The sequence below is a fragment of the Pan paniscus genome, chromosome 2, assembly GCF_029289425.2.
Source record: "Pan paniscus chromosome 2, NHGRI_mPanPan1-v2.0_pri, whole genome shotgun sequence".
Classification (NCBI taxonomy): domain Eukaryota; kingdom Metazoa; phylum Chordata; class Mammalia; order Primates; family Hominidae; genus Pan; species Pan paniscus.
Genome location: NC_085926.1, coordinates 57,080,914 through 57,094,286, shown reverse-complemented (window position 1 = coordinate 57,094,286; position 13,373 = coordinate 57,080,914). Strand labels below are relative to the sequence as shown.

The 13,373-nt window shown below is 44.3% G+C and overlaps 1 protein-coding gene across 2 annotated transcripts in view; it reads left to right on the top strand.

The window, feature by feature from the left end:
- IL17RD (interleukin 17 receptor D) overlaps nucleotides 1-13,373 on the top strand; it is a 75,727-nt gene that overhangs the window by 50,816 nt on the left and 11,538 nt on the right. For both annotated transcript variants that reach the window (XM_008972057.4, XM_055110971.1), the window contains exons 3-10: nucleotides 14-139; nucleotides 4,521-4,639; nucleotides 5,175-5,295; nucleotides 8,674-8,718; nucleotides 8,820-8,971; nucleotides 10,448-10,513; nucleotides 11,736-11,790; nucleotides 12,291-12,401. In XM_008972057.4, coding sequence (XP_008970305.2) covers nucleotides 14-139; nucleotides 4,521-4,639; nucleotides 5,175-5,295; nucleotides 8,674-8,718; nucleotides 8,820-8,971; nucleotides 10,448-10,513; nucleotides 11,736-11,790; nucleotides 12,291-12,401 — 795 coding nt within the window. The remainder of the gene's footprint in view (nucleotides 1-13; nucleotides 140-4,520; nucleotides 4,640-5,174; nucleotides 5,296-8,673; nucleotides 8,719-8,819; nucleotides 8,972-10,447; nucleotides 10,514-11,735; nucleotides 11,791-12,290; nucleotides 12,402-13,373) is intronic.

Here is a 13,373-nt window from a genome sequence, read left to right as displayed (position 1 = left end):
CCCTACTCCCTAGATTGTACCACCTACTTGAATCCAGTGGGGAAGCACGTGATTGCTGACGCCCAGAATATCACCATCAGCCAGTATGCTTGCCATGACCAAGTGGCAGTCACCATTCTTTGGTCCCCAGGGGCCCTCGGTGAGTGGTCAAAAATCGAGTGCATGGTGATAACCTGGGTGGATAGGGCCCAGTGCAAAGGTCCCACATGATGGTCTCCAGGAATCAGGCAGGTCTTGATGTGAGTGAGGCTTCTGTTGGATTGGGCACAGATACACTTTGTTGCATATATTTGCTGGGCGTACACATGGCTTGAGGCTGTGCCCTATGGTCTTTTGTTTCTTCTACTGTTATTGTTATTCACATGGGCTTGAAAAGTAATATTGTGTGAGTAATAAATGGCACTGATGTCTTGGCCTCTGTCTCAGCCCTAGTCAGCGGTGGGAGGGCAGCAGTGCCAAGAAAGCCCGTGGCCCATCCAAGGGCATAATGGCCATCCAGCATTAGCAGTCTCCGCGGACACAGAGTCATGCCAGCCCAGCATTGGCACATGTTGTGATTTTTCAGGAAAATCCCAGTGTTCATGAAAGACAATGAAATCAATTCATTTTTAAATGTTGGCAACAAATTGAATTTTTTTTTTTTTTTGAGACATAGTTTCGCTCTTTCACCCAGGCTGGAGTGCAATGGTACGATCTCGGCTCACTGCAACTTCCGCCTTCCAGTTTCAAGCGATTCTCCTGCCTCAGCTGCCCGAGTAGCTGGGATTATAAGTGCCCGCCACCACACCCAGCTGATTTTTGTATTTTTAGTAGAGATGGGGTTTCACCATGTTGGCCAGGCTGGTCTCAAACTCCTGACCTCGTGATCCGCCCGCCTCAGCCTCCAAAAGTGCTGGGATTACAGGCGTGAGCCACTGCGCCCAGCTTTAATTTTTATTTAAACTGTATAAGCCAAAAAAACCAAATGGAAAAGAACAAAAAAAAGGAGGCCAAGCATGGTGGCTTACACCTGTAATCTCAGCACTTTGGGAGGCCGAGATGGGAGGATCACTTGAGGCCAGGAGTTCGAGACTAGCCTGGGCAACAAAGTGAGACCCCCATTTCTACAAAAAGATTAAAAAATTATCCGGGCATGGTGGCACAAGTCTGTAGTCTTAGCTACTTGGAAGGCCGAGGCAGGAGGATCAGTTGAGCCCAGCGTTTGATGCTACAGTTAGCTATGATTATCGTGCCACTGCACTCAAGCCTGAGCTATAGAGTGAGAGACCCTGTCTCTTTATAAAACAAAACAGGCTGGGCGTGGTGGCTCATGCCTGTAATTCCAGCACTTAGGGAGGCCGAGGCAGGTGGATCACCTGAGGTCAGGAGTTTGAGACCAGCCTGACCAACATGGTGAAACCCCGTCTCCACTAAAAATACAAAATCAGCTGGGTGTGGTGTCGCATGCCTGTAATCCCAGCTACTTAGGGGGCTGAGGCAGGAGAATCACTTGAACCCACAAGGCAGAGGTTGTGGTGAGCCGAGATCGCACCATTGCGCTCCAGCCTGGACAACAAGAGCGAAACTCTGTCTCAAAAATAAATAAATAAATAAAAAACAAAAGAAAAAACTAAAAGAAAAAAGCAAACCTGTATTATATGGCTAGATTCGGGTTGGGGCTAAATCTGCTTGTCCTCTTGAATGAATTGAAGATACACAGGAAAGAATGGGTTAGCCAAGTGTGAGACGTAGGAAGGGGACCATTTGTTCAGGTGGGCCTGGGTTTGAACCCCCAGAATTGATCTTTCACATGAGGCATTGAACCTCACTGAACCCCAACTTCCCAATCTGTAGAGGGGAGATGAGAACTGCCTCATGGTTAGAGACACACATGGTACATTTTCAGAGAGAACTCTCAAAGAATAGTGGCTGCTATTACCATGATCAGAACCTGGTTCTCAGGACTGCCGCTTTGACACTGCCACCTGATGTTACAAGTTTGTGAAAACCTGGCCAAGGGAGAAGTAAAGTCTGAATTTCTTAATCGGAACAGGATAAATCTCAGAAGAACCAGATTGCAGGAGAGGGAGGATGAAGCAGACCCATGGGCCAAACCACTTCTCCACATCAGTACTTCTGGGTTTTAACCTACTGGGGTTTCCAAAAATAATATTATCTTAACATTTAAAGATTAAAAACATTTTCTGTAGATAAAAAGGAAGTGGTCATTCCATGTAAGGCTTAAATGGTTAAGGGGTTGGCCTGATGAATTGCAGGCCCCCTTGTTAGAATGAAAGTAAGAGATGTGAGCTGGTGGCAGGAAAACTGAACATTGACCAGTGGGGGCAGAAGTCTGTGCTTTTCCTGGATGCTGATTTATGGGTGGGGGTGGCTGGACAGTTTCTGTTAGGTTCTATCAAGGACACTTCTTGGAAGGTAGAAAAGCATGTGAGTTAAGAGCGCTGGCTGAGAGCCAGACACTTCCTGGGTTCGAATCTCACCTCTGTCATTTTATTCCTGTGTGACCCTGGGCAAGCCAGTTAGCTACTATAAACCTCAGTTTCCTCATCTGTAAAATGGGGATAATAACACCTTCCTTCTGTGGTTGTTGGGAGGATTTGATGAGTTTAAATGATGGGAGAGAGAGCAAATAATTTCTTTCCTGGGAAGCTGCTCTATAAAATTACTAATCATTACATAACTACAAGGTGTTAATAGTACTGTAATGTGTCACAGTGATAAAGGAATTACGTTTGCTGCCTCTTCCCTCGGCCTCAGAACCTTGGCGTAGCGGTTTTTAGGCTAATCTTTTAAAAATAAGAACAAGAACCACTGCTTGCCACCCCAACTGATGAATTTTTTTTTCTTTCTTTCTTTTTTTTTTTTTTTTTGAGACAGAGTCTCACTCTGTCGCCCAGGCTGGAGTGCAGTGGCATGATCTCGGCTCACTGCAAGCTCCACCTCCCAGGTTCACGCCATTCTCCTGACTCAGCCTTCCGAGTAGCTGGGACTACAGGCACCCACCACTGTGCCCAGCTGATTTTTTTTTTGTATTTTTAGCAGAGACAGGGTTTCACCGTGGTCTCAATCTCCTGACCTTGTGATTCGCCCGCCTCGGCCTTCCAAAGTGCTGGGATTACAGGCGTGAGTCACCGCGCCCTTCCCCAACGATGAATTTTTATGTAATTGTGAGATGTATGGCTGTTAATGGTATTAATCACTTGGCTTTTGTTAACTAGTCATTCTGGGAATGTTGCATAAATTAAATCTTAGTATTAATACTAAGGATTTGTTTTAAAAAGTTTTTTTGGATCTCAAAAGGCAAGTCCTGCGAGATCTAAAATAGTTGTTGGTCTAATGACTTTGTCATCACCTTGTCTGAATCTCTGGTGGTTGCTCAGCTGGCTTTCACCCCCACAGGAAGCTTTGTAATTGAAATACAGCATGGCAGAGTCGATACCTGTGCACAGTAATACTCTGAAACCCTAAAATGTGAAGCTCTAATTGTTGCTCCTCTGCCCTACTCACCAAGAAATATGTATTCTTCATCAAATAATTATAGGATTGGAGAACCTATTTGAAAGAGAAAAAGATTTTCCTGGCCTTTATCATCAATAAATTTCCCACCTGGTTAATTGCATCCTGTGTAATTACTTTTGTCCTGGGAGGGGAAGGGTTGAAAATGTTCAGAAGGAATGTGAAATCGATATCTCGCCATTGCGGCAGGCTTTGGGGCTCTCCAGCTGCAGTTGGACCACTTCAGTCTCCGTGGGATACACAAACCCAGTGCTGGCGCTTGTGACCGTCAGAGCTTAATCCTTTTGAAAGCATCTAGTCGGACGTGCAGTGGGGGGAGCTCAGGTGGCAGGAGGCTGGGCTGGTGTCTTTCAGCGGCGCTGTGGGTGTCTCGGGGCCTCGGAGGCTGTATGAAGAGCACACACTGGGCAACCCTTGGGTGTCTGCCTTTCAGGCATGATTAGAGCAAGAACCGCTTTGTAAATCACACAGGCATTCCCCTAAGCTATTTAATCTCAAGCCTCAGAACCCCTTGGGTGCAGACACAATTTGTTGGGAATTTTGTATGTTGCTCAGTGAGATGTGCCAAAAAATGTAGAGCTAAAACTTAAAGTGGAAACATGGTTTTGGGGGATTCCCTAGTCAACACTGGGAATTATCATCAGCCAAATGTATTCTGTGTAATGACCTAGAAATTATATATTCCACTTCAGACTTTTTATGACCAATTGTAACTGGAGTCTAAATATTTGAACCCTAATGCCAGAGAGGCAATAGGTATTTATGAAATAGCTGGCTGGATTAGGGATTAATTAGTAATGGTGGGATGGAGAAAATCACCTGGTCTTTACCAGAGGAATGCAGGGGATGTGTTTTTTCCATTCTATAGACTCAGATACCCTGGCCACAGTTAGAATTCCTTTAACTCTGGTGTGTAGGTAGAGAAGATGGTAATCTTGGAGGAAGAAGAGTGTGTTCAGAAGTAATTAGGTTCACTATTAATAAAAGCATTCTGCTTTGCTTAGGCATCGAATTCCTGAAAGGATTTCGGGTAATACTGGAGGAGCTGAAGTCGGAGGGAAGACAGTGCCAACAACTGATTCTAAAGGATCCGAAGCAGCTCAACAGTAGCTTCAAAAGAACTGTAAGTCACACTGGGGAATGTGCTCCTGAAGACATGCCATTGTTCCAGGGTCCTGAATAGTGTATTCAAAGTCTGAAATTGGAGAAGGAGGGGCTATGGGGTCCACCCCACCCGCCAAGGTGGGCAAGAATGGTACAGCAGCACCTTGAGCCTGCTCCACGCTCCCAGGGAAATTCTTCAGCACCTCCCTGTGTAAACATGCCTCTCGGGTTACTGCTGGAGCAGTGATCCTGGAAGGTGTCTTTGTGCTCCAAAGAGTGTATGTGGGCTCACCCTGCGCCCCAACTCTGAGGTTCAGTATTAACAAGCCATGGGTTCTTTGCCAAAAAACAGACTGCATTGTCCATCTTCATGGTTAAGCGATCCAAATCTCAAGTTAGTCCAGAAACTAGACCTGACTTCCTGCTTCCCTGGAACATGTCCTGCAGCTCTGGGGTTGTGTCCGGGTGGCAGTTGGGGTAGGAGCGAAGACCTTATGAAGGTGGAGGGGTGGGTAATTTCTCCATGATGTCACTGTGTTTTTGTTCCCTTTTAGGGAATGGAATCTCAACCTTTCCTGAATATGAAATTTGAAACGGATTATTTTGTAAAGGTTGTCCCTTTTCCTTCCATTAAAAATGAAAGCAATTACCACCCTTTCTTCTTTAGAACCCGAGGTGAGTATGGCCTGGTTCCCATGAGAAAACTTTTCTCCGCTTTTAACGATTTTTCTACAGAAATGTGTTCAAGAACGTGCCAAGGCCGGGCGCGGTGGCTCACACCTCTAATCCCAGCACTTTGGGAGGCCGAGGCAGGCAGATCACAAGGTCAGGAGTTTGAGACCAGCCTGGCCAACATGGTGAAACCCTGTCTCTCTAAAAATACAAAAATTAGCCAGGCGTGGTGGCAGGCGCCTGTAATCCCACTACTCGGGAGGCTAAGGCAGGAGAATTGCTTGAACCTGGGAGACGGAGGTTTCAGTGAGCCAAGATTGGGCCACTGCACTCTAGCCTGAGTGATAGAGCAAGATTCCATCTCAGGGGGAAACAAACAAACAAACAAACAAAAAACATGCCAAATACTGGTATGAAACAAGCATGGCAAGGAGAAAAGCATCCAGAAAAACACTTTTTAGAATTAAGGTTAGGTACAGACACTGCTCATCTAACCGGATATACCCACTCCTGGCTTGTTCTAGAACAGACCTGACAGTTGATATTTTTGAGGGTGCTGTGACCACCGCTAAGACAGTCTGCATTACCAGGCACAGCACATGCCTGTGCTCTCGGCTATTTGGGATGCTGAGGCAGCAGGATCACTTGAGCCCACGAGTTTGAGGCTAGCCTGGGCAACATAGCAAGACCCCATTTCTAGTTAAAAAAGACAGCTGGTCAGGCGCGGTGGCTCATGCCTGTAATCCCAACACTTTGGGAGGCCAAGATGGGTGAATCACCTGAGGTCAGTAGTTCGAGACCAGCCTGAGAAACATGGTGAAACCCCGTCTCTACTAAAAATACAAAAATTAGCCAGGCGTCATGGTGTGCGCCTGTAGTCCCAGCTACTCAGGAGGCTGCGACAGGAAAATTGCTTGAACCCAGGAGGTGGAGGTTGCAGTGAGCTGAGATCAAGCCACTGTACTCCAGCCTGGGTGAAAGAGCAAACCTCCATCTAAAAAAAAAAAAAAAAAAAAAAGACAGCCATGTATCAAAACGATTAGATTAAAGAAAAAAAACTGGCCTGGCTCGGTGGCTCATGCCTGTAATCCTGAGGCAGGAGGATTGCTTGAGCCTAGGAGTTTGAGGCCAGCCTGGGCAACATAGCAAGACCCCATTTCTAGTTAAAAAAGACAGCTGGCCTGGTGCAGTGGCTCATGCTTGTAATCCCAGCACTTTGGGAGGCCGAGGCAGGCAGATCACGAAGTCAGGAGTTCGAGACCAACCTGGTCAACATGGTCCCTGTCTCTACTAAAAATACAAAAATTAGCCGGGTGTGGTGGCATGTGCCTGTAATCTCAGCTTCTCAGGAGGCTGAGGCAGGAGAATCACTTGAACTCGGGAGGCGGAGGTTGCAGTGAGCTGAGATCATGCCGCTGCACTCCAGCCTGGGCCACAGAGCAAGACTCCATCTCAAAAAGAAAAAAAAAAAAGGAATAAAAAGTGTAAGTTGATTTTGTGGTAAAGGTAGGAGCATGAAATGATTCCATCTTTTACCTGTTATCAGGAGGGTGGCCTGTCATTTTCAGGACTAGATTAAGAAAATTATTTTCTAGAAAGTTCTGTTTATTTAATGTCCATGTGCCAGGCCCTGTTCTAAAGGCATTCCAAATATTAACTCCAAATACCCTCTGTGACAACCCTACAAAGAATTTAATCGTACCATCCCCACTTACTAGATGCCGAATCCCACACAGAGAAGGTGAAGGGCTTGCCGGGAGTTGGATTTGAACCCCAGAAGTCTGACTCTGGAATCCATGCTCTGAACTCAACCACCCACTGTGCTGGGTCTGTTCACCTTCTGTTCTGTACAGGTTATCTCTTTAATCTTCCGGAGTTGCTGCTTTCAAACTTTGGTGGCTGGTCGCCCTGGAACAGGCAGCAGCTCCTTCTTGCCTTCCTGATCAGTCTTTCTGTCATTCAAGGCCTTGGATGGTCAGTCCTGTCCAACATCCCCTCCTGTGAGGTCTGGTTGTAGCCCTCATCCATTGTGATGTTTCTGTTCACAACTCCAGCCTACATCAATGTTTCCCTCTGCAGAATTCTTATTGTGGTTGTTTTCTATGCAGCAAAGTTATTTTAACAATTGATTTCATAATTTTTTTTTTTTTTTTTTTTGAGATGGAGTTTCGCTCTGTCGCCCAGGCTGGAGTGCAGTGGCACGATCTCGGCTCACTGCAAGCTCCGCCTCCGGGGTTCACGCCATTCTCCTGACTCAGCCTCCTGAGTAGCTGGGACTACAGGCGCCCGCCACCATGTCCAGCTAATTTTTTTGTATTTTTAGTAGAAACGGGGTTTCACCATGTTAGCCAGGATGGTCTTGATCTCCTGATCTCATGATCCACCCGCCTCGGCCTCCCAAAGTGCTGGGATTACAGGCGTGAGCCACCGCGCCCGGCCCTCATAATTCTTAAAATAAAATTCCATAGGGCAAAGACCATGTGGATGTCACATCATCTCTAGATGACTTGCACATAATAACCAGATAGAAGATTCAAAGAATGTGTTTATGAAAGCCTCACCTAAATCAAAATTAGTGTAATTTAAGATGAATTTTTCCCGTTGGCATAGAATCAATGTGTCTTTTTGGGGGTAAGGTGGAGGCAGGGGGTGTGTTCCTGGAATGCAAACATTTATAACCATTTCAGTGCACTGTGGTTTTGATGCTGCCTTCAGTTTTCTTGGCATTATATGGAGACTCTCCCTGGGTTAGCAAGCAGCATGGCACAGTGGACTAGCTGTTTGGCCTCTCTCATTGTGTTTTTATTGCGTTTAGATTCTGTTACAAAGCTATTGGCTTTGGTACCTGGTTTTCAGTGCTGACACTACTACTTATATGCCTGCATGTAATTTCAAGAAACCATCAAAAGCATCTTAAATTAGAATACTAGTGAAGGTTAAAATAATCCTGCAGCAGTTACCAGGACCACTCCAAAGTTCTCTTGTGTCTAAACATCTCCACAGTGGGGTAGGGGCCAGCATCATTTCTGTTTACAGCTGAAACAGAGCCTCCATGTGACTGTAGCATGAACATAGCTCTGCTGCCCTTGGCCACCAGCCTTGAAATTATGTAATGCCTGACAAGCTTTTAAAATCTGGGTGACTTTACACTGTTACCATTTATGTGGCATAAAGTGAACTGCATTAATATTTTTATATTATACCATTTAAATTTTCATAAGATACAACTGCACAGTAGTGAAAATCCTCATTGAATTGATGTATTTTATACCTTTTCTAGCATCACCCGGCACAGTATCTTTATATTTCATTGGGTTGTTGGGAGAGGAAAATGTCTAACTGTCCTAAAACTAAAAACATGTATCTTTATTCTCTTAATAGCCTGTGACCTGTTGTTACAGCCGGACAATCTAGCTTGTAAACCCTGTAAGTAATAGTGTTCTTATCTATCAAGTCTCAAAGTATCGCCACTATGATGGTGTTGGGGTAGCCTCTGGTTGCTCACTCTGGGTCCTACCTTCTTCCAGTCTGGAAGCCTCGGAACCTGAACATCAGCCAGCATGGCTCGGACATGCAGGTGTCCTTCGACCATGCACCGCACAACTTCGGCTTCCGTTTCTTCTATCTTCACTACAAGCTCAAGCACGAAGGACCTTTCAAGCGAAAGACCTGTAAGCAGGTGAGCTGCTGGGTGTACATAAAGGAACACTGCGTGTTTCAAAGCGACCCCCAGGCCACTGGAATTTGGGTTGCTCAATGTGAGCATTAGGCTTTGTTGGCTCTCAGTGGTTGGTAGATACTTGAGAATGTAATCATTGGGCATGTCTCAGGGCCATCTTGCCACTGTCCTTCATTCCCTAGTTATCTGTAACCCAGCTGTCCTGGTGGTGATATAGCCTGGTAACAGTATTGCCAAGGAATAAACAAGAAGTATTTCTCATTTGTTCATATATATGTATGAACAAATATATATATATATATATATATATATATTTTTTTTTTTTTTTTTTTTTTTTTTTTTTTTTTGAGATGGAGTCTTGCTCTGTTGCCCAGGCTGGAGTGCAGTGGTGTGATCTTGGCTCACTGCAGCCTCCGCCTCCTGGGTTCAAACGATTCTCCTGCCTCAGCCTCTGGAGTAGCTAGGATTATAGGTGCATGCCACCACGCCCAGCTAATTTTTGTATTTTTAGTAGAGACGGGGTTCACCATGTTGCCCAGGCTGGTCTTAGACTCCTGACCTCAAGTGATCTACCCACCTTGGCCTCCCAAAGTGCTGGGATTACAGGCCTGAGCCACCACACCTGGCCTGTCCTTTTATATTTTCAGCATTCATCATGTGCTCTCTTGTGTGGCAGGCCCTGAGCTTTATGCTCCTTGAATCCATACCACTCTATGAAACAGAGGCTGCTGTCATCCCCATTTTACAGATGAGAAAGCTGAGGCTCAGGGATGTCACCTGGCTTGCTCAAGGCCGCACAGCTAGTAAGTGGAAAAATCAGATCTAGGAGCCAAGCCACTGATAACTCAGTGGCTACTGATTTTACAAATAGGCCAAGGTTAAATGGAAACTGAGTAACCCAGCCTTTAAACTGGGAGTGGTCAGAAGAGTGGAAACCGTTTCATGGATGTTCACAGGACTGTCTGATTGCCTCTGTGGATACCAAGAAAGTTTTTGGTCATGGTGGCAAAGCCCAGTACCTCCTTAGACATGCTCCTGTGTATGTCAGGTTCTGTCATAGTTTGCTGTCCTTGCTGGCTCTCATCTCTATCAAGGTCTTTGACCTCCTGCTCATGTTAAAATTATGGCAAATAAAATATGTATAAACACAGACTGGTAATTTCTTTCCTCACCCTTTTATTAAGTAAAGGTTGTTCAAACCAGTTTCTTTGTCTTCAAATCAAATATTCCTGCTGAGGGTGCCACCAGCTAAGCATAGACTATGGCAAGGGTCCTGGGCTGTCCTGGGCCTTTTATCAAAGGGAAGTTCAGATAACATGTGGCAGATAAACACAGTTGCTTTTCGATCTAATCACATTTTCTGAAAACTGTGGTTGAGACTGGTGGCAAGTCTCCTTCAGCTCTGGGGGAGAAGAGGTGTCCTGATGATCTTTGCCCAAGAAGTGAGTTTTTAAAGTGTTCTTTGGTCTGTTGCAGGAGCAAACTACAGAGACGACCAGCTGCCTCCTTCAAAATGTTTCTCCAGGGGATTATATAATTGAGGTATGCATAACACAAGAAAGCCCTATTAATGCTATAGAATGAACCAGTTCATATAGAATTCCAACTGTTTACAACACTAAAATTTCAAGCTATTGAAGGTGTGCACAGTTATATTTTTATATGGTTCTTAACATGCTTTTAAAAAAAGTTTATATATAATTGATTTTTGATCTCTTCATTAAATATTTCAAATAAATATTTTTATGTAATCATATGGTCCATATATAACCATGGTTTAAAATCTCTAGTATTCCTTAATACTACAAAGATATATTTTTAAGATTTTAGCTTAAATTTTTTTTGTTTTAGTATGAAAACAGCAAAATAAGTTATGCCCATTACTTTTGCCTATACTTCTCTAAGTTTCTGTTGCTATTCTTCTATGTATGTATAAATGAATTCTAAACACCACTTCAAAGAACATGTAAATGTAATGTTTCAGTGAAACCCGGTCTCTTCTAAAAATACAAAAATTAGCTGGGCGTGGTGGCGGGCGCCTGTAATCCCAGCTACTCGGGAGGCTGAGGCAGGAGCATCACTTGAAACTGGAAGGTGGAGGTTGCAGTGAGCCGAAATTGCACCACTGCACTCCAGCCTGGGCGAAAGAGTGAAACTCCATCTCAAAAAAAAGTAATGTTTCATTTCCTTTTTAAGATTACCTTTTCCTGTATCAAATTGGTACTACAAATAATAAGAGTATAAGGAAAATAGAAAAGGAAATTAACAATTTGTCCATAGTGCCACCATTCAAAGACAACCAACATGTCTTAACATTTTGCTAGAAACAACTAGTTCTTGCACTCCTTGGAAGCAGTGTGTGGTTTTTGACTGATACACCTTCTTAAAGCATTAATGGAGGCCCAGTAAAATCAGTGGAAGGATGCCAGTTTAATTGAGCATTATTAGAACGTGGGACTCACCAGCTGACTTCTTCAATGAATACACAGCCTTTTGATTAATAAAAGAAAACATGATGAACTTAGAGTTTCGAGTTGGTAAAGCAGAGATGAACCTGAGTACACATGATGCCTAGTCTCAGTCTGGCAGATGATTACAGGCTCCAGCCATTCTTTTCCAAAACTCAGCCATTCTCCACTACTTGCTTCCCACCCCTTCCCGCACTGCCCACTGATGGAAAAGATGAATGAAATTACCATTTTTTTCCACTTACCTGGTATATATCACTTTAAAAAAAAATAATGCAGCATCCTCTGTTTTGCAGCTGGTGGATGACACTAACACAACAAGAAAAGTGATGCATTATGCCTTAAAGCCAGGTAGGTGTTTTTTGTTTGAAATTTGGCCCTAGACTACTATAGACCAAGGTATGTGATACTCTCTGTACTTCATGATTTACAGAAACAAAACAAAATTTGGCTCCTCTCTCTTAAATGATGTTCCATCAAATCTGACTTTTCTTCCATTCTAATGTTTATAACCTGGAAGATTAAAGCCAGTTTGGTGTGTGTAGCTCGGACTAGATAAATAGTCAATTGTCCTCTGAAGAAAAGTGGTGGGAGGGGAGATTTCCTTAGGCAAAATTCTCACTCAAAGGTATTTTATGTCCCAGCCTGACTCTTAACTGTTGAATTGTTCTTTGCAACTCTTTAAATATGAACCTTTGAATCCTTTTTTAATCACCAAACCACACTAGAGAAAGGTGGTTGCATGGTCCTAGAACCTGTTATGCGGCTTATGTTTAAAAAGAAAAAAAGTTGTTTCTCTTTGAACCTTTACACTGCTTAAGTTTAAAAACTTTCCCTTTGAAATTTCCCAGTGCACTCCCCGTGGGCCGGGCCCATCAGAGCCGTGGCCATCACAGTACCACTGGTAGTCATATCGGCATTCGCGACGCTCTTCACTGTGATGTGCCGCAAGAAGCAACAAGGTATCTCTTTGTGTGCTGTGTCTCCCCACAACAAGGGGCAGACCAGGGGTTGCTGCCAAGAGAAAGAGAGACTGGGAGTACCTCGGTCCTCCAGGATGGCACCTGGGAAGCCTCATAGCTCCTACTATTCAGTTCCCAGAATTAAAATATTTGGCTTTTAACCTCAGGAGCCACTAAAAAAACAGGTATCATTATATATCTGTTTCTTGAGACAGGGTCTCGCTCCGTTGCCCAGGCTAGAGTGCAGTGGCACAGTCATAGCTCACTGCAGGCTCGACTTCCCAGGCTTAGGCCATCCTCCCACTTCAGCCCCCTGAGGTAGCTGGGGACTACAGGCATGCACCACCATGCCTGGCTAATTTAAAAAAAAATTTTTTTTTGTAGTCATGGGGTCTCACTATGTTGCCTAGGCTGGTCTTGAACTCCTAAGCTCAAGCATTCCTCCTGCCTCAGCCTCCCAAAGTGCTGGGATTACAGGCATGAGACACTGCATCTGGCCCATAATTCTATTTTCAATGATAGGATAGTAAATTCAGGGTCATAAAGGAAGTCTGAAGTATAAGTAAGGATATAGGTAGGGCTTGGTCATTTACAAAAGTCACCATAAGACAACCTTCTGAGGAGTTGGAAATGATCCATAGCTTGGTCTGGGTGAGGATTACACAGTTATATACTTCCATAAAAATTCACTGAGATGTACACTTAAGATTTATGTACTTTACTTTTGTAAATTTTACATCGATAAAAACTTTTTTAAAAAATCAGCTCTGCCTGTGCTTAATTGGTCTACTAGGTGCACTTGGCTGCAAGAGCCAGTTCTGGGCACTCTGCTAACTAAGGTAGCGCTCTGCTAACCAGGGTGACCCCTGCAGCATTTCTTAGTTTATCCAAGATCAATTTCAGGTAAAGAACAATTTTTGACCATTCGTTGCTCCACTGCGGAAATCAGCTGTCCCATTCCAAGTGATGATC